At 37.6% G+C, this 21,404-nt stretch overlaps 1 protein-coding gene across 2 annotated transcripts in view; it reads left to right on the top strand.

The window, feature by feature from the left end:
• thbs3a (thrombospondin 3a) overlaps positions 1-21,404 on the top strand; it is a 97,175-nt gene that overhangs the window by 25,871 nt on the left and 49,900 nt on the right. For both annotated transcript variants that reach the window (XM_039752308.1, XM_039752316.1), the window contains 6 exons: positions 1,739-1,790; positions 4,294-4,442; positions 7,896-8,036; positions 12,974-13,051; positions 15,306-15,458; positions 16,172-16,282. In XM_039752308.1, the coding sequence (XP_039608242.1) occupies positions 1,739-1,790; positions 4,294-4,442; positions 7,896-8,036; positions 12,974-13,051; positions 15,306-15,458; positions 16,172-16,282 (684 nt within the window). The remainder of the gene's footprint in view (positions 1-1,738; positions 1,791-4,293; positions 4,443-7,895; positions 8,037-12,973; positions 13,052-15,305; positions 15,459-16,171; positions 16,283-21,404) is intronic.

Consider the following 21,404-nt stretch of genomic DNA (forward strand, 5'->3'; position numbering starts at 1 on the left):
AATTAATCCTAAATGCTCCTCCAATTTAAAAACCATCTTGACATTGCTGACTCTGGACCCAGTGTGCCTTGTGTAATTGTGGCTGGTAAAGCAGACTACTGTATACAGCCAGAAAAAGGTTAGGGCATCACCCTTGTAACCCTTTAAATAATAAGAACAAAGATGACAGCAGGCAAACGGCTTAAACCAAAACAACTTGTTCTTAGTAGCGAGGTAGCTAATAATTTGGTGTTCTGTAGTTCTCAGGTGCCAGTTTTGACATCTGACACTTTTTGGGAGCAGACTGGCTTTACAGGGCTGGTACTGGAAGGAACCAAGCCTTCTCTGAGGGTGAAGATAATGTTCGCATTAGCCCCCCTCTTGTCCTGGAAGTGCTTCTCTCACCAGCGCTAGGAAGGTTGTCCCCTTGTGCACATGTTGACACTTGAGTTCGACTTACTAAACATTCAAAAGTAACACTTTCATTAACCTTCTCTCAAACCCTGGAACTCTTTGATTGTGACTGACATTTCTCGACATCATTAATCTTTGGTTCCAATTCTATGTAATTTTTACAGGAGATAAGAGCTGTGTTATGATTTGGGAAACGTGTTGTGGCTCATGACTTTGAAGGGAGGTTACATATCTGAAGTTGCTTTAAGATTCCACCACCTGGTGGCTCAGTTTAGTACTGCACCCATAACCAGAAACCTCAATTGAACTACTGGGCACCAAACTAATTAATTTGTTTTTCTGGTCTCCTTTATACACTCCTCATGGATGTCACCTATGAAACCCAAAGAAAGAAGGCAGTACCTCATACATGGCCCTATGAAACTATTTCTGAGACCTCGAACAGCAGAAAGGATTATTAACAAAACTACTGCCACACATTTCTATCCTGTTGTTCAAATGAATATCTACGATGGTTGCCTTTCACCAGGAGTCAATTTTTGTGTAATTGGGCCCATTTTCTATAATTTTAGATAAAAATGAGATTTTGCACTCTCAAAAACTCTGTGTCTTCTTGCCATACATGTTTATGCTCATTTTAGTAACTTCAATCCAATAATGTAGAAACACACACAGCATACAATATGTATTGTATAAGAATAACTGCAGCACATTTGTTTCATAAGGATCTTCTGTTTGATTCTATTGTGAAATTTTCCCTCAATCTAAAGAAATTACATTTTCTAAAAGGCAACAACAGGAGGATTCACTGTCTAAGAATTAAATGCATGGACATTCTCAAGTTATACAATTGGACAGCACTAAACTGATCCATACAGTATTATGATTTATAATGACAAGTTGGTCAGTGCTGCTACCTTACATTTATATTTACCTGGGTACAAATTCTAGCCCAGTCACTCTCTTTCTGTAGCTTATACATTCTTCTGATACTCTTTTGAGGTTTCCTTAGTTTACTCCAGTATCTTACCTGGTTATCTGACAACCCTAACTGACTCTGTGTGTTTTAGAGGGTCTTGTGATTGACCCTGCTTGCTGGAAAAAGATCTGAATTCCCTGAAAAGCCCTGCCGAAGTTTATATACATCACAAGTACTATTATACTCAGTTTCCATCTTACCCCCTTATTGACATTTAGCAACTTTAATTGCTTTCCTCAGCTTGTACCTGAATTTCTTGTATGTCTCCATATTGTCAACTCAAAATGCATTGTTGAGAGCCTAACTGAAGCAAATAGGTCTATTAGGTAGTATACTTCTGAAACTGCTTTCTTATCCTTTTAACAGGTTAAGGAGATGGCATTGATAAGAAACACCATTTTGGAATGTCAAGTGTGTGGTAGGTATTTCTAGGAGTTGTGCATACTATCGCAAATAAACCTCGTGAGATAAAGCACTATGTAAAATATACTTTAGCAAGACTTATTGGCTTGACATTTTTTGTGTCATATCAATCTTTATGCTGGATTTATGATTTTAGTAAAAATACTGTAATGCATAATCATGTTCATGACAGAAAAAAACACCAGTCCATTACTTTAACAATATTCAGGAATTTACCTTTTCAATTTATTAATATATTCTGTGCCTCAAAGTTCACTTGAAGATACACATTAATATATGCTGGACGTATAACGGGTTTGCACAGTGGTACAGCCTATGTCTAACTTCCTGCTCCTTCACTGTGGAGTTAGCATATTCTCTCTAGTTTTGCCACATACTTTTCCCACATCGCAAAGCCATGCAGGTTTGAATGATTGCAAAGTTGATATTGGACCGTGTGGTAGATATGGGGTGCTCTCGCTCCCTTGAACCCCTATCCACGACTCCAGACACCAGGTAAAAGTCCCAATAATGACTTTAATAATCTTCCACAGTGCACAAAGCACCCTCTCCTCCACAATACTCATACAAATCACTAATCACAAACAATAAACAATCCTCCACTCCCAGACGCCTTGCCACCCTTCCACCCAGCTCAGCTCACCGTCTGGGAGCTCCCACAGTCCTTTTATATCTCCTGAACCAGAAGTGTTCTCCATCCCCAGTCCATGTGACTCTCAATCACTTCCAGGTCAGGTACAAGTTCATATGGACATGGACAAGAGGAATGACGTGCTTCCGGGGTGTAGGGAAAATATCCATTATTCCTCCCTGCAGTGTCCCCTAGTGGCCCCCGTGGCATCCAGCATTGCCCATGATGCCCTGCTGGTCTTCTGGGGACCTCCATGCTGCAAGGAGGGCTCCACCTGGCGGCTTGGGGGTATTGGCCGGGATAAACAGCCGGCCATCCTCCACAACTGTTATGACTGAAGTGCCTTTTTGATGACCTTGCATCAAACATACTTCTGAGAATGGGTCAGGCACCCATAACCCTTTAATAGACTAAGCAGATTCAGTAAATGAATGGATATAAATGGAATAAATGCTGTAAATGAAAACAGAAATACAGAATTTTTGAACATAGAAAAGAATAGATAAAAAGATAAATGTACTGTACTTTCTTTCATTAAAATTTCAAGTAAAAGTAAATTCTGTCCAACTTATACAGTAAGATTCTTATTAGACCAGCTTTAAAAAAACAAAGAAAGACGTCCAGTAAATTACAATTCCTCTAGACCACCATTAAGCTGTAAGCAATGCCTGAAGTGGAGACACATAAGTGCCAATACTCTCCATTTAAGAGTCTTTTTAATATAATGTGGGATCCCTCTTGAAGGTTCAAGTGGAGAGAATAACTATTGTGAGATATGGCCGGCCATTCATCCCGGCCAATACCCCCAGGCCGCCAGATGGAGCCCTCCTTGCAGCATAGAGGTGCCCCGAATGCCAGCAGGGAATTATGGACAGTGGAATTATAATGTACAGCCCTGCTGGATACCAAGGAGGCCGCCAGGAGTCGCTGCAGGGAGGCCCAGGGATTTATATTTTCCGTACAGCCCGGAAGTATTTCCAAGTCACGGGAACAGAAGAAATGATATACTTCCGGGCTGAAGAAAAAGAGAAGTTTTTACCTGACCCGGAAGTGCTGGATGATCACATGGAGTGAGGGACAAACACTTCCGGGTCAAGGACTATAAAGGACTCTGGGAAATCCCAAATGGACGAGTTGAGTTGGGAGGCAGGGTGGCTAAGCGTCTGGGAGATTGGAGGATTTGTTTATTGGAGTATTGTTTATTTATTGGAGTATTTGGGAGTGGAGGGTGCTTTGTGCACTTATTATTATAATAAATAATAATTATTTGGACTTTTACCTGGTGTCTGACGAGTGGTCTGAGGGTTTAAGGGAGCAAGAAAGCCCTAATCTGTCACACTATCTATAGACTGAAAGAGGCAGTATTTGGACTGATATTAATTTAAATTAGATTGGAGTTTTCAGTATGAAAAAATAAAAGGATACATACATTTGATCGGATCATGTGAGTGCAAAAATATATGTAATGCATGATGATACGCTACAAAACATGATGTGCTGCTGAAACGCAACAAAGACTGCTGGAACACAATGCAAAATGGCTATAAGGGTTCATCCATTTGCTAAAGTGTGTATTTCTTTCATAAATATTTGTGTTTTGAAATTGGCTGGTTATCTTAAGTTTGGTGAGAGTGACTTTTGCTAACACGTTTTGGGGTTTGCCAGACATCTTTATTGTGTACTCACATCCTTGAACGTCATTCTTTAATGAGGTTTTCCTCATTCTTCTCATCTGGTTCAGTTATTAGTTTAGTGTAATTTCTGCCTCCTAAAGATAATCACAAGGCAGGTTTGAGCCAGTGTGAAGGAAGAACCCTATCTTGCGAGCAAGTTCAGACATCTATAATTTCTGTTTCTGATTCTCTAGGTTTCCATGAGCCCAGATCCAGATGTTCCCCAAACCCCTGCTTTAAAGGCGTTTCCTGCATGGAGACATACGAATATCCAGGCTACCGTTGTGGTCCATGCCCAGAAGGAATGTCAGGAAATGGAACACATTGCCAGGACATTGATGAGGTACTAGTGCTGCAGTCTCCATGCCAAAATCCTTTAAACTATTCTGCTCACAACTTAGGTGGTTTAGGTAATATATACTGCTCATAAAAAGCAAAGGAACACCTTTTAATCAAAGTATAGCATCACGGATATTGATCTGGTCAGTTAAGTAACAGAGGGGGTTGTCAATCAGTTTCAGCTGCTTTGGTGTTAATGAAATTAACAAACAGATGCACTAGAGGGGCAACAATGAGAGGACCCCCAAAATAGGACTACTGTAGTTTAACAGGTGGAGGCCACTGACATTTTTCCCTCCTCATCTTTTCTGACTGTTTCTTCACTAGTTTTGCATTTGGCTACAGTCAGTGTCACTACTGGTAGCATGAGGCGATACCTGGACCCTACAGAGGTTGCACAGGTAGTCCAACTTCTCCAGGATGGCACATCAATACGTGCCATTGCCATAAGGTTTGCTGTGTCTCCCTGCACAGTCTCAAGGGCATGGAAAAGATTACAGGAGACAGGCATTAACTCTAGGAGATTTTTAATTTTTTTGAGCAGTATAGATTTTTATAATTACCCCTCATCTTACATTAAGTGAACTTTATTCCGTTTAATAATACTGGAACACTGTTATTTAAAACAGAAGCATTAGTTAGTCTATGGCAAAGATAAACAATGTCTTTGAGAGCAGTGGAAGTAAAGCTAGGGAGAAAACAGATTTGCAGAAGCTCCTGTCCCCAATTCCCCAGGTTAATGAGTGGACTCCTGAACCATTCAAGGTCACACATATAATCCATGAATGAATGTCACTGGCATTTCAGAGAGCCAGAGAGTAACAAGCAAATCCAAGTTATAATGTCTAGTTAGAGAGTCAATGTTTTGGTGTTTTTACAATCAGGCTTTTTTGTGCAACTCATTAATATATCGTCTGACTGCATTTAAATGAAAAAAGGCACAAAAAATTCATGCAGGTCTCTTATAGTATGCACAGATGTGAATTTATACACATGCGTTTGGAAGAAAAAAGGTCTGAAATAGTAAGCTAATGTTTACATTAAAACTGAAAAGTAAACTAAAAAAGCACTTTAATTATGAAATATAAACAAAAAGTACTTTCAATTTCTGAATGCTATACAATAAAACTTGTTTTGTCAAATAATTCACTTGATGAACTACATATTGTACATTTGTGTGCATTTCCTGGTATTTTGTGCAATTTAACGTTTACTTCATTTAATTAGCTCCCAGAAAGCATACAAATGAAGCAAACAGTACAACAAAGGGTGTTTTTATTAGATAAAATAACAACAGGAAAGGGAATTAAATAATTAATAAAAGTAGTACTAGGATGTTGTACCGTGTTAGCCATTATGAATGTAGTGAAAAGTCAAGCAAAATGGCACATTTTGTTGGCTAACTTAAAAGATTACAATATGCAAGCTTTCGAGGAAACTCAGGCTCCTTCTTCAGGAAAGATTTAATACAGAAACTGGAGTTCCCTGTGTTTATATACACACTAGGACAAGAAACAACATTGATAAAGCTTTAAGTGAGGAATCTTAAATGTAAAAAATTAATAGATTCCTTCAGGCTAGGGTTCATTTAACAAGAGAGATGAACAATGTATGGTCAGGATCTTTTAGAACTTTTGTGAGACTTTATTACGTCAGTCGTTACAGTATCAACCATGTTTTAATCATGGTTTGTTATTTGAACTAAATAAAAAGTTTTTCTGTGTCTTCATTCAATAGTCAGTCTATGACTATTGATGTCCTGGGCTCAAGGAAGAGTATGCCGGTTTTTGGCAAGCCAAGCATCACATGCAACCATAACAGTCTTCTTTCTCACAGTTCTTATGTGTGTCACAAAACTTTGCCCTCACCTCCTCCCATAGATCGAACTTTTACTTCCTCTACCCACCAGACTCCAAGTGGGCGATGGCTGAAGTGAACCCTTTAGGGCTTGACCAACAATTACAGAACATCTGGTATCACCCCAGGAACAACTTATGGGGTGAACATTGGGATTGATTATAATGAGTAGCAGGATGCAATGGGTATCACAGCAAGACCCCCTCCTGCCACAAATTGCACTGGACTTCTATTGTATTTATAACAATGCTCCACTGTCCTTTCACCAATTTACCTACCCCATTTGGTGATGAATCAACTACATAGACCCATCTTTACAGGTAATTACTGCCAATGTGTTCTTCAGGAGTATAGTTTATAACCGGACTTGTATACTCCACCTTATAAAAATTCTTGCAACACTGGTGCTAATTCAGTCTTCTGAGATCTTCTACTTAGTTTCTTAGGGAAACACAGCAGTTGATGCTGCCATCTGAAAGCTTTGTGGACTTTGTTTTAGTGTTTGGCCTAGCTGTTGTCTGGGTGGGATTTATGCATTTTCTTTCCTTAAAATTCTCCAGGTACTTTTATTTTTTTATTTGGCATCCCAAATACAATAGAACATTAAATAAATTGCCCCAAAGATGCTATATTTGCAAATTAATTGTTTCACATTCATCAGTTCTTTATGCAAGCACCTGGCTTTGTACTGGTGTGAAACTGACAATATCCATAGTTCACATTTCAGAGCTCTGGTGTTACTGTGCTCTCTATATGGCTTCACCATAATGACTCTTGTTTTCACTTATCCCTTTGTGGTGCAATCATATTTATAAGATCATTTATCTTTGAATACTTTTCTCTTTGTTTTTTTCCTTTTGCTATATCATGTATTTCAGTTATTTTGTAGCACTGCTGCCACATAGATCCTGCATCCTATGTTCAAATGTCATGCCTGGTCCTTGCCTGTAAGGAGAATGCAAATTCTCAATTGTTTACATAGGTTTTCCTCCAGGTACTCTGTTATTTTTCCCACATTCTCAAAGGAAACAGATTTAGGTAACTGTCAGTTTTAAATTGTTCCCATTTTGGGTATGACTATAGGTGTATGTTCAGGGTTGTTTCCTACCTTGCTCCCTATACTACCAAGATGGCTCCTAGGCTCCTACATGAATCTCAACTGGATTAAGTGGGTTTTCTAATTTGCATGCACTGTATCTTCTATTATTTTGAAATCAACAAAAATGTTTTAAAAATAAAATGTATTTATTAAATATACTTCTTAATGTATCCTGCTAAAATGTACTTCCTGTCTAAGCTGCAATTTTAAGTGTATTAATTAATAACATTGAAATAAATGTGTATGCTTTCATGGATTCTTTTTCCACTTTTGTCACTTACTGGTTTATTCCTCACACTGAGTCGACTGCACCTTCAATTTCGTTGTTCCTTTGTAAAACTGACAATGACAATAAAGATCTATCTATCTATCTATCTATCTATCTATCTATCTATCTATCTATCTATCTATCTATCTATCTATCTATCTATCTTCTTCTGCTGTTAAGAGTTCCACTTCTATCTCATTATAAGTTTTTGTGTTTTCTCACTCTCTTTCCAGTGTCTGCTCGCTCAGCCATGTTTCCCAGGTGCTCGTTGCGTAAACACTGCAGTTGGCTTCCAATGTGAAGCTTGTCCACCAGGTTACTGGGGCAAGACTGTAAGTGGAGTGGGTGTGGACTATGCCAAATCACACAAACAGGTAAGGAGAGGAAACCTAATGTTAGTCACATTCACAACCTGGTTAACTTGCACTGAATCTTATTCTTCTAGGTCACTGCTATGACTGACATGTCTAATGTGTAATAATGATGTCAGATAAAAGTAATCTCATTTAAGTGACATATAAAACTCATCTCGCTTAAGTGTTATTTTAATGAAAAGCATTTTTTTAAGTGTTTCATAAACAAGTTAAAAAAAATGGTGAGAGCAATTCCTATTTGTGGTTTGCATGGTTTCCAGTTGTTCATGTAATTTTACTGTGGGTACACCAGCTTCCTCCAGGATACCAGAGAGATAATGGTTAGATTTATTGGCAACCAGCAAAATACCCGCGCTTCGCAGCGGAGAAGTAGTGTGTTAAAAAAGTAATGAAAAAGAAAAGGAAACATTTTGAAAATAACGTAACATGATTGTCAATGTAATTGTTTTGTCACTGTTATGAGTGTTGCTGTCATATTATATATATATATATATATATATACACATACACACACACATTATATATATATCTATATATCTATATATATATATATATACACACACACACATTATATCTATATCTATATCTATATATATCTATATCTATCTATCTATCTATATATATATATATATATACACACATATATATATACCCTTTGGGGTGCAAGCTGCTGTTGCTGGGGGTGCCAGAATCCATCGAGGAAGAAAAATGAAAAACATTATTTGTACAAAATCTTAATTTATCTATCCATTCCTAAATAATTAAATGGGCAGGCTATTTCGTATCAGTGCTTTACGCTGCTTGTTAAAACGGATGACTCCTGCTCTTATGTGCACTTAGTGCTGCGTGGGTATTATGAACTATCGTATCTGTTCAAGTTCTATTTAAATTTTAAATATAAGTAATTTTTATTTAGCCGACAGAAATATGTTTGGTAGGAATGTAAGTTAAATTTAGTCATCACTGCATACATTTTTCTTCACCATAGAAATTTAAAGGCTAATTCAACTTACATTCCTACCAAAGATATTTCTGTCAACTAAATAGAGCCTACTTATATCCAAATAGAACTTGAAAAGTTATATTTTTTAGAATCTGAACGCGCATTGTAGAGCGACTTGACGTGCACCACATCGAGCCTGCAAGCTATTGAGCTGTCGCCTGCCTGCCTCAATAAGTGACCCTCGCTTCGCTCTTACTTTTTTACCGTTCATTTAATCATGGGTAGTCACAAAAAATTTTTAAAATGGAAGGAGGATTACACGGAGTATGGCTTTACCAAAACAATTATTGATGGCGAATAAAGTATCCATTATTCATAAAGTTTCACTTGGTGATCTGTTTTTCTGCGTTTAACTTCATATTTTTTCATACTTCTTCTCAAACTAAGGGGGTGCGAGGGTAAAATGAATCGGGAAGCTCTGATTTATATATATTGAATATATTGAAATAGTTTTATTGTCAAATAATGCAAACAATACGCGGCACGTGTTTCGCCCTAATTCTGGGCTCATCAGGCATACACACTCACTGCACCCTCTGTCAGGAATTGAACCTCAGACGTCAGCACTAGAGGCGAAGCCTCTCGTGTTGTGCCACGGCGTGTGGTTCGTTTATTTGACAGTATGTAGATCGGGATATATATATATATATATATGTAAGATAATATATATATATATATATATATATATATATATATATATATACTGTATATATATATATGTAAGATAACTCCTGTAGCCACAATAAATGCCTTTATTGAATAGACAAACCGGGGTGAACAAGTTCCTTTCTACTGCAGCCACAGCCGCGACATCACATAAAAAACATCAATAATAATTCAGAAACTTGCAAAATTATTTAGGAAAATTGCAACATTTTACTCACCAAAAATTTGGATTATTTGTAAACAAAATCCATCCTCCTCTCTTTCCTCAAAAACAGTTTAATTACTCTGTCGTACAGATTATCCATGCACTTCAGTTCCATCAAATATCCCTTTCTATTGCATTCGAGCTAATGCTGAAAGGCGAACCCGCCCTATGGTATTTCTGGCATAGGTCTGAATTCGCTTTAGGACTGAAAATGTCCACTCGACAGAAGCAGTGTACACGGGAATGCTCACCGCCAAATAGACCAATGTGAACAGCTGCCCTATGCTCTCATTCAGATTTTTCTGATGAAGGAAGTCAAGGAGATCAGTGGGAGATTTTCCTAAAAAATAATCCATGGCATACATTACATTCAGTTCTGTTTTTAGCCGAGACAGATCAAAAAGCGCTCCGTGGCTCTTGTGTTAGACTGGAGAAGGCTGCATGCGTGAAATTTTTCTTGTATTCCCGAAACTTCTGGGGCTCGAGGAGCGTGACGAACATCAGGCTCTTGAAATCAGGTCTGTGTCTGGCAAATAATATTGTCCAGAATCCTGCCATGGAGTTGGCCGCAGTGCGCATGATGATCTTTTGCTCTGAGTATTTGCGGTGCGTTTAGTGGCCTCATAGAGTTCCTCATATCGGCTTCTATCCAATCAATGGGTCTGAATACGGTGACGTTGCCACACGCCTGCTAGAGGGCCCGACTGACACCAACTCAAAATCTGATTGGTTGAAGCAACAGGTTAATCGACATTTATTCTGTGTTAGAGTGCCTACACAACGGATTATGAAAGCCTCTCTGCCTGGCAACAAATGATGGCTGAAATGTGATTGGTTAAATGCTTTAATACGAAACTCCGCCTCCCACGGCTATCGAGCTGCAGTCTATTACAGTACAGTATATGGACGAAAATATGTTCCAGTTATGACCATTACGCGTAGAATTTCGAAATGAAACCTGCCCAACTTTTGTAAGTAAGCTGTAAGGAATGAGCTGCCAAATTTCAACCTTCTACCTACACAGGAAGTTGGAGAATTAGTGATGAGTCAGTGAGTGAGTGAGTCAGTCAGTCAGTCAGTCAATCAGTCAGTCAGTGAGGGCTTTGCCTTTATTAGTATAGATTCTTAGAATGGTTCTCTGTGAATGTGTGTAGGTGTGTGCCCTGTGAGAGATAGGTGCCCAATCAAGGGCTGGGTCTTCACAAGGCCCCAATACACCTTTGACACATTCTGTGTTGCAATGAAAAAGCATGTATAGAATAGAGGAATATAAATAAAAGCAAATAAATGTTATGTCAACTTCTACAACATCAGGTATTCAAATTCTTTTCTCTAATTAGAAAGATGTATATATATATTTACTATTAATACTTAATAAACTGCAAGGTTTTCTTTGAAATGCTCACACAATTTAATACTAAATTGTCTAGAATTTATCAGACCCTCTTTCAAAAAAGCACAGCTTCTCTGATATTATGTTACCGTTTTAACATAAATCTCTCTAAATATAAAAAAAAAAATCCTGGAATGGAAAAGCAAGGCAACGATACGTGATCTTCTCGGAAGTTCTCGGAAGACATTTTAAAGACCCACGAGACAAAAAAGACTGGCCACGGAGCGTCTCACAGGGGCCGTAAACATGAGGCATTTGCCAAGAGATTGCACCAGTACAGTCTAATGGGATGTGGAACGTAAGATTCTTGCAAGACATGCCCTTTTTATCAAATAAGAGCACGGACAGCAAGCAAAACATTCAGTCATGTAAAGTCACGTGGCACACACAGATCCTGTGCTCTCAGCAAAGAAGAAAGAGCAGCATGGAGAAAAGAGACCCAAGGCGCGATACATATGCAGAGAAAGGTACAGAATATGAAAGTAGTAACAGTCGAAAGTATTGTAGCATCCCAGCCAAGCTGAAGCCTTTTTTGTTTTAAGTGACTGGCAGTGTTAGGTTCGATCGAGGGAGGGCAGAGTACAGCATTGAAGACTGATAGCTGGGTGCTGATTGATGTGGTAAGGGGGAGGCGAGACCCGTGGGAGGAGGGGACGGAGAGGGTGCTAGAAAGTTGTGTTTGGGGTTACGCAGTCGGCGATTGTTAAAGTAGAACTTTTGTGACACTTTATTACGTCAGTTGCTACAGTATCAAAAAAAGTTAGCACAGATCACATTGACACAAACAAAAGGAAATTTGTTTAAGTCAGAGAATTTCAAAAACGGGGTTTAACTCACATGCATTTATTGGTTACTTTGCAAAAAAATTATTTAACTGCTGATGATGTGGATCATTTTGTCTGTACTGAAATTCCAAACAGAGAAACCTATCCTGAATTATGGTACAAAGTCATTAAACACAAGTCTCATTTAAAAAATTCAGCATATTGGGATATGAAAGATTCCAAATATTGTTTTTACAGAAGTTCTGAAATAAAAGTGAAACTAATGAAATAACAACAATTCAAAGGAAAAAATCTTACAAGTGTGTATCTGGAAAACCAAACACGGAGGTTGGCGACCGAAGCGAGTAGGGAGCGAAGCCCCCTAGTGTAACCATATAATTCAATTAATAAAGTTTTTTTAATGATTATTTGAGTACAAGCAAATTAAGTGATTTCCTAAGTGTCCCAAAATTGAGTAAGTAAGAAAGAAGCAAGTGCAAAGCGAGTAAGTGAGCAGTGTAGCAAGGAATTAACTTTAGGGGTGAAGAGAAAATATATAAATCATAATTTCCACTATGATCAATCACTTGGAGCTGAAATAAAATATACTTCGGGTCAGGTGGTTCAAACCCAAAATCCAGACCCCCTGGCTATACTAATGCCTAAAGTGATGGATACTTAACCTCATAAACCCAAGATCCTTAGCCACTATGGCCAATGACTACATGCCTTAAGAATTTTCAGGCAGCATTTGTTTGATGCAACATCTAGTGCTGCGCCTTATAGTCCATGACCTTTGTGTCAGTCTTTATTTTAGTAAAATAAGCGACAATCTGAATCTAGTGTCATTGTTTTACTTTTTACTACATCTTATTCAATCTTGAATTTTTAATGTTCTTTCTCTAGGAATGTGTGGATATTGATGAGTGTAATGAAAGCAATAATGGAGGCTGTGTTCCAAATTCCGTGTGCATGAACACAGTGGTAAGTAAAAGTGTCACCAGTTCCAGTACTTTGTTCCTGTGTAATATTATTTGGGGATATCTAGTGTAATCTATGAGGTCAATAGTGTGAATTTCCCCTTGGGATTAATAAAGTATCTATCTATCTATCTATCTATCTATCTATCTATCTATCTATCTATCTATCTATCTATCTATCTATCTATCTATCTATCTATCTATCTATCTATCCAGTCATTTCAAGCAGTGTTAAATGAGGACCATGCAATAATGATTGTAGTGTTGTTGTTTGTAAAAATATGGCCCTATTGGTATCAGTTTTCTCATACATTCTTATATGAATGAACAGCACAGTGGTGCCAATGCTTAAAGTTGTAGTCTTACAAGTCAAGTGATCTTGGAGCAAATACAGACTAAATAGTTTTTATATTTTCCTCTGTGTTCATGTGGGCTTTCTTTAAGGATCAAATTACATCCCACACAAATATGTTATTCATGTTAGGTTCATTTGCAGCTGTAAATTTGATTTATTTGGAAATGGCTATGTGCATGAGAGTGTCCTGCTATAGACAGACATACTATTTGGAATTATGTTCTGCTTTACAATCAATGCTGTAGTAACAGGTTTCATCTCTTCATCCTGTTGTGTATGTGTGTATAAGTGAACTATGTTGTGCTTTTTTCAGTTACTGTAATGTAAATGTTTAGCAAAGGAAAAAACTATAACACCAGTTAAGTAAAGTTGATCCTGTCCATATGTCCTGTGTCATCTTGTTTGTCTTTGTTTTACAGTTTATGTAATGAGTTTTGCAGCATAAGCTGTAAAGTTATCTTAAACATTTAGAAAAATACCAGCAGAATTTTATTCCCTTCATTGATGCAAATCTTTATTCTATTCCTTATTACTGGACTGAATTGAATGCACTTCAGTAGCACACGTGAAGTAGTCGATAAAGGCAATTGTCTTTGTTAATAATAAGCATGAAAAAAAAGTGCAATAGAAAAGTAAGATTTAAAATCCTAACTTCTTATAAGTACTAATTAAGTAAAGCTTAGAGATGTCAAGTCAGAGTGTTTAGAGCAGTTTTAGTGGGAATAAATGTCAGTAAAAAAACTGCAATAGACAGATTATAAATAATGTCATTTGTCATTAATTAGGTCATTACACTTACTTTTACTGTTATTGATATATACTCGGAAATTGAATAGTGCCAGTTTACATTTTACTTAAAATTAAAAATGCTTTGTAGTGGGCTGGCGCCCTGCCTAGGGTTTGTTTCCTGCCTTGTGCCCTGTGCTGGCTGGGATTGGCTCCAACAGACCCCTGTGACACTATAGTTAGGGTATAGCGGGTTGGATAATGGATGGATAGATTAAAAATGTCTTCTTGCATTCTTTGGCCTTGTCTCTTTATATTGTTAAACTTAGAGAGCAACAGTAAAGACAAACTAAAGAAACCACAGAAAGTTTAGTTTTTTAGTAAAAATATCTTTACTGGTTTAATGAAGCGGTGCCTGAACCAGGGCTTCTTTCTGTTGCTGGGCAAGGGCTAGCCCCTCTATGACGCTGAAACAGATTCAGGCAGTTCAAAATAAAATTGAAGGTTAAAAGGTGAGGGAAATCATACCAAAAATTCACAAGCACTGGTCACGTTGAAACAAATAGGCCAAGCAAGTTTCAAGAACATTATAAAACATTTAATGCAAGAAACCTGTCTCTCCTCACTACTTTTCTGATTACGTTACCATTTCTACTTTGTTGGTCCATCTCATTTAAGTTGCAGTGCATGGCTGTGGCCCATCTCTTATAAGCCATTCCTCTGAATAAAGTGTCCTGCAGACCAGGTACCTTCTCAGTTTCTATAACAGCCCTCTCTGGTTTACATCCAATCAGTCCCATTTCCCATCTGATACCAGAGTTCTCACAGGACGACACTATGATAACTCCCATAACTACAAGCTTTGTAACCAGAATATCAGGCTTCAGCCAGTTGTTGTGATCACAAAAATAATTTGTAAGCAGATAAATAAAAAAGAAGCAGAAGACATTATAGTGGTGTATAAAGCTAAATAATCTTGGAATGTTATTCTCTAAAAAATGCGCTATATAACATAGAAGCTGTTTGTTTGATTATATATGCTGCAGATAAAATCAGCAAGCAATGTTTCTGAAAATGAATGTTAAAATTTATTACAGAGTAAACTCTTCTGTTTAAGAAAGGAATTTAAATATATTTTCTTTTACTCTCTATGAGTAATGCTCTTTATTTCTTCTAGGGTTCTTTTAAATGTGGACAGTGTAAAGTGGGTTTCATTGGCAATCAGACAGTTGGTTGTTTCCCTCGGAAATCCTGCAACACCTTGACCTTCAACCCCTGCGATGTCAATGCACACTGTGCCATTGAGAGAAATGGAGATGTGTCATGTGCGGTAAATACAAACATTTTTTATTTCCTAAGGTGGTCTTATGCTATCATACTTTTTAACAGTTAATTTATAACCATGAATGAAAAATAGTTAACTGAAAACATGGACTATAAATTATTTGTCCCGGTGCCATTATATTAGGTATATTAAAGGAACAGAAAGGTAGTACCCCATTTTTGTCAAAACAGCTTAAATTACTTACGGCTTGGAATCACCAAACTAGCAAAAATACAGCAGAGTGAATCTAGCCCAAGACAGCTGCAATGTGTCCAATAGCTGTTGCAAATCTCTATCCCAAATTGCTTGTTTCAAGTTCTCCCACAGATGATTAACTGGTGTGAAATTTAGTGACGGGGAGACCTTTTGCATCAAGCTGGTTTACTGTTGTTTTTGTGAAACAATTTCCAAACATTTCTTTGCACGAAAGGCATGAAGTGTTATCCCAGTGAAAAGGACCTTTTCACCTATGGGTATACTGCCTCTATGAAGGTGGTGAACCTTATCTGAAATGATATTAAAATATCATGTAGCATTTAATCGTTAACATCAGCACATTGGCATATATCTCTAGGGGGAACCGGAATAATAGATAGGGAATATAGCTTCCTCCATTTTCTGGTTCTTCCTGGTTCTGGTTCTAATAAAGAGGCTTCTGAGTGTAAAGTAATGTTTTATATATGTCTATATATGTGTGTTTGGTTTTTTTTTTTTGACAGTGCAATGTCGGGTGGGCAGGTAATGGTCATACATGTGGTCCAGACACTGACATTGATGGCTATCCAGATGATCCTCTTCCCTGTATTGATAATGACAAGCATTGCAGACAGGTCAGTAAACTCATTTACTCATAAATATTTGGCAGCATACCTATTGGACAGTGGTTGAGTGGCAAAGTGGGTAGCACTATTCAGTTGTAGATCCAATAACCGATTGCCATGCCCAGAGTGTTGTCTGTGTTGAGTCTGCATATTTTCTGTGTCTGTAAGGGTTTCCTCCCACACCCAAAAGACATGCAGATTAGGTTAATTGGTGGCTCTAAATTGGCCTCAGTGTGTATGTGACTGGGCCCACAGCCAGTCTGGTGCTCTGTCCTGAGCTGTTTCTTGCCTTGTATCCAGTGCATGAGACTGTGTGACTGTGACTTGGATTAAGTGGGAGAATATAGCACAAAAAAAAATTGGTAAAATGAACATTAGGCATTCATTGATCTATATAGTTATTCATTTTTCCAGCTTGTTTAATTTCTCTTTATTGTATAAAAAAGTCTAATAAGGTTCTTTGCCAAGTACAAATGTTATCTACTCTCTATATATAAAATCCTAAGCCTAAAAGAGCAATGATATTGTACAAAGATTTTATGTGACAGTTTGATGTCATGTTTTTTGTCACGCTTTAAATCAGGCTTATTTTAAAACCTACATATATATGTTTGGTATCATTCTTTTCAGAGTTTGTCAAACTTTAATGTGATGTTGTTAGATTTTCAGATTCTTATTTCGTTTTTAAATTATAAACTAAAATATCAAGAAAGTCATGGTTTTTAATATCAAGAAAGTCAAGGTTTTTATTTTTGATTGAGTAAACTTACTTTCACAGGATCAAACTATTAAAAAAATGTATCTATTCATAACACCAATGTTTGTATTTAGGTGATTTAGTTAGCTGAAAGTCAAGTTACGATGACCCATTGCATACCACTTTAGTTTTCACGTGATTTGTCCCGTTATTTAAATTCGTTTTTTTTTTTTTTAAGTTTTTTTTTTCTATAAGAATGTCAGTTAAAACAAATGGATTATTTATTTAGTTCCTTATAAATACTCATCGAGCATAGTGGACCTCAGTTTAACGGGAATACTCCAAATCGGTAAATATATGAGTAAATATTTTATTCTCATTTCATGATTTTTACTCCATTAACTAATAATTAATTTTTCTTTTACATAGTTATAGAACTTTGTGATTTTAACACCAATAAATAATTTTTCTTTTGTACATTTACAGATTTTTTTACTAATATTCTGGCCCCCCCAAGTTACTAGATAATACATTTAACTCAGAAATCCTGTACATAAAATCTTCTGCAGAACATTGTCAATTATTTACTGTACATCAATGTTTCTATTTGTCCAGAAATGAAAAATTCTTATAAAGAACAAGTCATTTTGGTCAAATATTAAAGCAAGCTTCTAGATCCATTTTAAACATTTTATTTTAAAATGTTACTTCAATTAATTATACCTCCACAAAATAACAACATTAACAAAGTGTGAGTTATGTTTCATATTTTAAATGATATTAGGATACAATTAAGGGTGCAAGGCCACAGAAAATAGGTACATTCATAGGAAAGCAGCAAAAGAGATTCAAGCTTTTAAAGTGACTGCAAAAATACAAATATTTCTGATTTTTTTTTAAGAAATATGACACTACTGTAATTTTTTGAATGAAGAAAATCAGAAGAAGAAGAAAAAAAAGAAGAAAAAGGCCAGCTAATTAAATAATGATGTCAATTAGTCAGAAAATGACTCACTAATGATGAAACTGACTGGAACAAAAACATGTAGTCCCAGAACTGAATTTGAGAAGCACTGATAATACGTCTGGGCACTATATTGAATTTTCAATCTGATATTTAACAAAAATCAATATGCTAGAACCAATATCTGATGTTCAGTATTTTTAATTTTTGATAACTTCTTCTGAGAGTTAAATAAAATCTCCAAAGACTTCACTGTTCTTTCTAAGTGTTCATTTTGCATTAACATTTATAAATACCTTGTCTTGGTGATTTTTAAGTTTGTTAAGGTCTCTTAAGGTTACTGTAAATTAAAGGAAGTCAATTATATAATCATATTACTTTTTAGATTTCAGTTTAGTAATAGGATAATTGAGTACCAGTTAAAGAAATAAAATCTGTGTGATTTTATAATGGTAAATTGTAACAGTGATTTGTTACTTGAGTGTTAATTAGGATTGAAAGTGAAAGTAAATCTTCAGCGGGTGGCTGCAGGGTATCTATGTCCACTGAAATATCATTACTCTCCTCAGATTTTTCCCTGGCGCAAGCCTTTTAAAGTACCTATTTATACCATAGAGAAAGAAGGATTCAAGAAACTGTTAAGAATACTGATTGCAAAATTGCAGGTTTCCTGGCCACAATTGCAGTACTTACTATGATGGTACGGCAGCAATACAGGCAAAGTGATGAACAAAATACATCTCTCTATTATAAAAAAAAATCTTGCAACATGACGTGATCTTTAGAAGAAAAGGAACTGACTTTTCTGTACTATTCTTTCCTCTGAATGTCCTGGAGTACAAAAGAAACAGCACCATGCAGCAACATGTGAAGACTGGCAAGCTGGGGGAAAAAAAAACGCAGTCTCTGATTACAAGCTCAAGAAGGCATGCAAATGAATATGAATAATGTTGCATCAGTGCCACAATATTTTCCGAAATGTACTATACATGTCATAAAATGAGTTATTCCAAATATCATATACAGTGCATCCGGAAAGTATCCACAGCGCATCACTTTTTCCACATTTTTTTATGTTACAGCTTTATTCCAAAATGGATTAAATTCATTTCTTTCCTCAGAATTCTACACACAACATCCCATAATGACAACATGAAAAAAGTTTACTTGAGATTTTTGCAAATTTATTAAAAATAAAAAAACTGAGAAAGCACATGTACATAAGTATTCACAGCCTTTGTCATGAAGCTCAGAATTGAGCTCAGGTGCTTCCGGTTTCCCCTGATCATCCTTGAGATGTTTCTGCAGATTAATTGGAGTCCACCTGTGGTAAATTCAGTTGATTGGACATGAATTGTAAAGGCACACACCTGTCTATATAAGGTCCCACAGTTGACAGTTCATGTCAGAGCACAAACCAAGCATGAAGTCAAAGGAATTGTCTGTAGACCTCCGAGACAGGATTGTCTCGAGCCACAAATCTGGGGAAGGTTACGGAAAAGTTTCTGCTGCTTTGAAGGTCCCAATGAGCACAGTGGCCTCCATCATCCGTAAGTGGAAGAAGTTCAAAACCACCAGGACTCTTCCTAGAGCTGGCCGGCCATCTAAACTGAGCGATCGGGGGAGAAGGGCCATAGTCAGGGAGGTGACCAAGAACCCGATGGTCACTGTGTCAGAGCTCCAGAGGTCCTCTGTGGAGAGAGGAGAACCTTCCAGAAGGACAACCATCTCTGCAGCAATCCACCAATCAGGCCTGTATGGTAGAGTGGCCAGATGGAAGCCACTCCTTAGTAAAAGGCACATGGCAGCCCGCCTGGAGTTTGCCAAAAGGCACCTGAAGGACTCTCAGACCACAAGAAACAAAATTCTCTGGTCTGATGAGACAAAGATTGAACTCTTTGGTGTGAATGCCAGGCGTCATGTTTGTAGGAAACCAGGCACTGCTCATCATCAGGCCAATACCATCCCTACAGTAAAGCATGGTGGTGGCAGCATCATGCTGTGGGGATGTTTTTCAGTGGCAGGAACTGGGAGACTAGTCAGGATAAAGGGAAAGATGACTGCAGCAATGTACAGGGACATCTTGGATGAAAACCTGCTCCAGAGCGCTCTTGACCTCAGACTGGAGCGACGGTTCATCTTTCAGCAGGACAACGACCCTAAGCACACAGCCAAGATATCAAAGGAGTGGCTTCAGGACAACTCTGTGAATGTGCTTGAGTGGCCCAGCCAGAGCCCAGACTTGAATCCGATTGAACATCTCTGGAAAGATCTTAAAATGGCTGTGCACCGACGCTTCCCATCCAACCTGATGGAGCTTGAGAGGTGCTGCAAAGAGGAATGGGTGAAACTGGCCAAGGATAGGTGTGCCAAGCTTGTGGCAACATATTTAAAAAGACTTGAGGCTGTAATTGCTGCCAAAGGTGCATCGACAAAGTATTGAGCAAAGGCTGTGAATACTTATATACATGTGATTTCTCAGTTTTTTCATTTTTAATAAATTTGCAAAAATCTCAAGTAATCTTTTTTCACATTGTCATTATGGGGTGTTGTGTGTAGAATTCTGAGGAAAAAAATGAATTTAAACAATTTTGGAATAAGGCTATAACATAACAAAATGTGGAAAAAGATATGCGCTGTAAATACTTTCCGGATGCACTGTATACCTATGTCTGTTTTTTTGTCAGTGCGGCTTTGACATCATGGACCATAAGGTGTATGATAATTCAACGTGAGCAGCAACACTCAATAAAACTGAATAAAAAAAATTCAAGTGACGGTGAGATACGAATAAGGCAGATTCAGCAGTGTTTGTGTGTCAGCTTTTATCCCTCCAGATCAGAGAATTTTCAGTTCCATTGTCTCAAAACATCACTTCTCATCTACAGTTATTCCCAGTTTCAGGTAAAAAGTAACCGCGTCAGATCTTGGGAGGAGCTAGGGGCTATATTGTATTGTGATCGTGACTGAGAGAATAAAAGTGAAAAAAAAAAATGATAACTTTTACAAGTTCTATAAATTTACACTGGCTGTCAGATAATCAATCAAGGCAGGAACTTGGAGAACTTCTTGCCCGTTCTGAAGTGGTGAGGGGGATGGTATAGCAAGCTGCTTGCTGCTTGGGCTTATCGACACATTTAAGGTGGGCCGGATTTACGAGTTTTTTCATTGGCTCTGGTAATTCTAGTGTTAAGAGGGGTTTCAGAGGAGCAACTATGTCTCCTTGGAGTGTGTTCAGCTCCCCAATTCACAACGGCGCATCGTGCTGGCGAGTGGGGGAGGGGTGTGGGAGGGGTAGGCGATCGAAGCTCAGATCACGCAGCAAGCCAGCAGCTAATCGAGCAAAGAAGAGGTAAAAAAAAAAAAAGAATTTGTTTCCCATTGTATCACCGTTTAAGAGGGGTTTTGAAGGAGCGGCCGTGTCTCCTTCGGGTGCATTCAGCCCCCCTCTTCACAACAGCGCATAGCGC

The sequence above is a fragment of the Polypterus senegalus genome, chromosome 1 (genome assembly GCF_016835505.1).
Source record: "Polypterus senegalus isolate Bchr_013 chromosome 1, ASM1683550v1, whole genome shotgun sequence".
Classification (NCBI taxonomy): Eukaryota; Metazoa; Chordata; class Cladistia; order Polypteriformes; family Polypteridae; genus Polypterus; species Polypterus senegalus.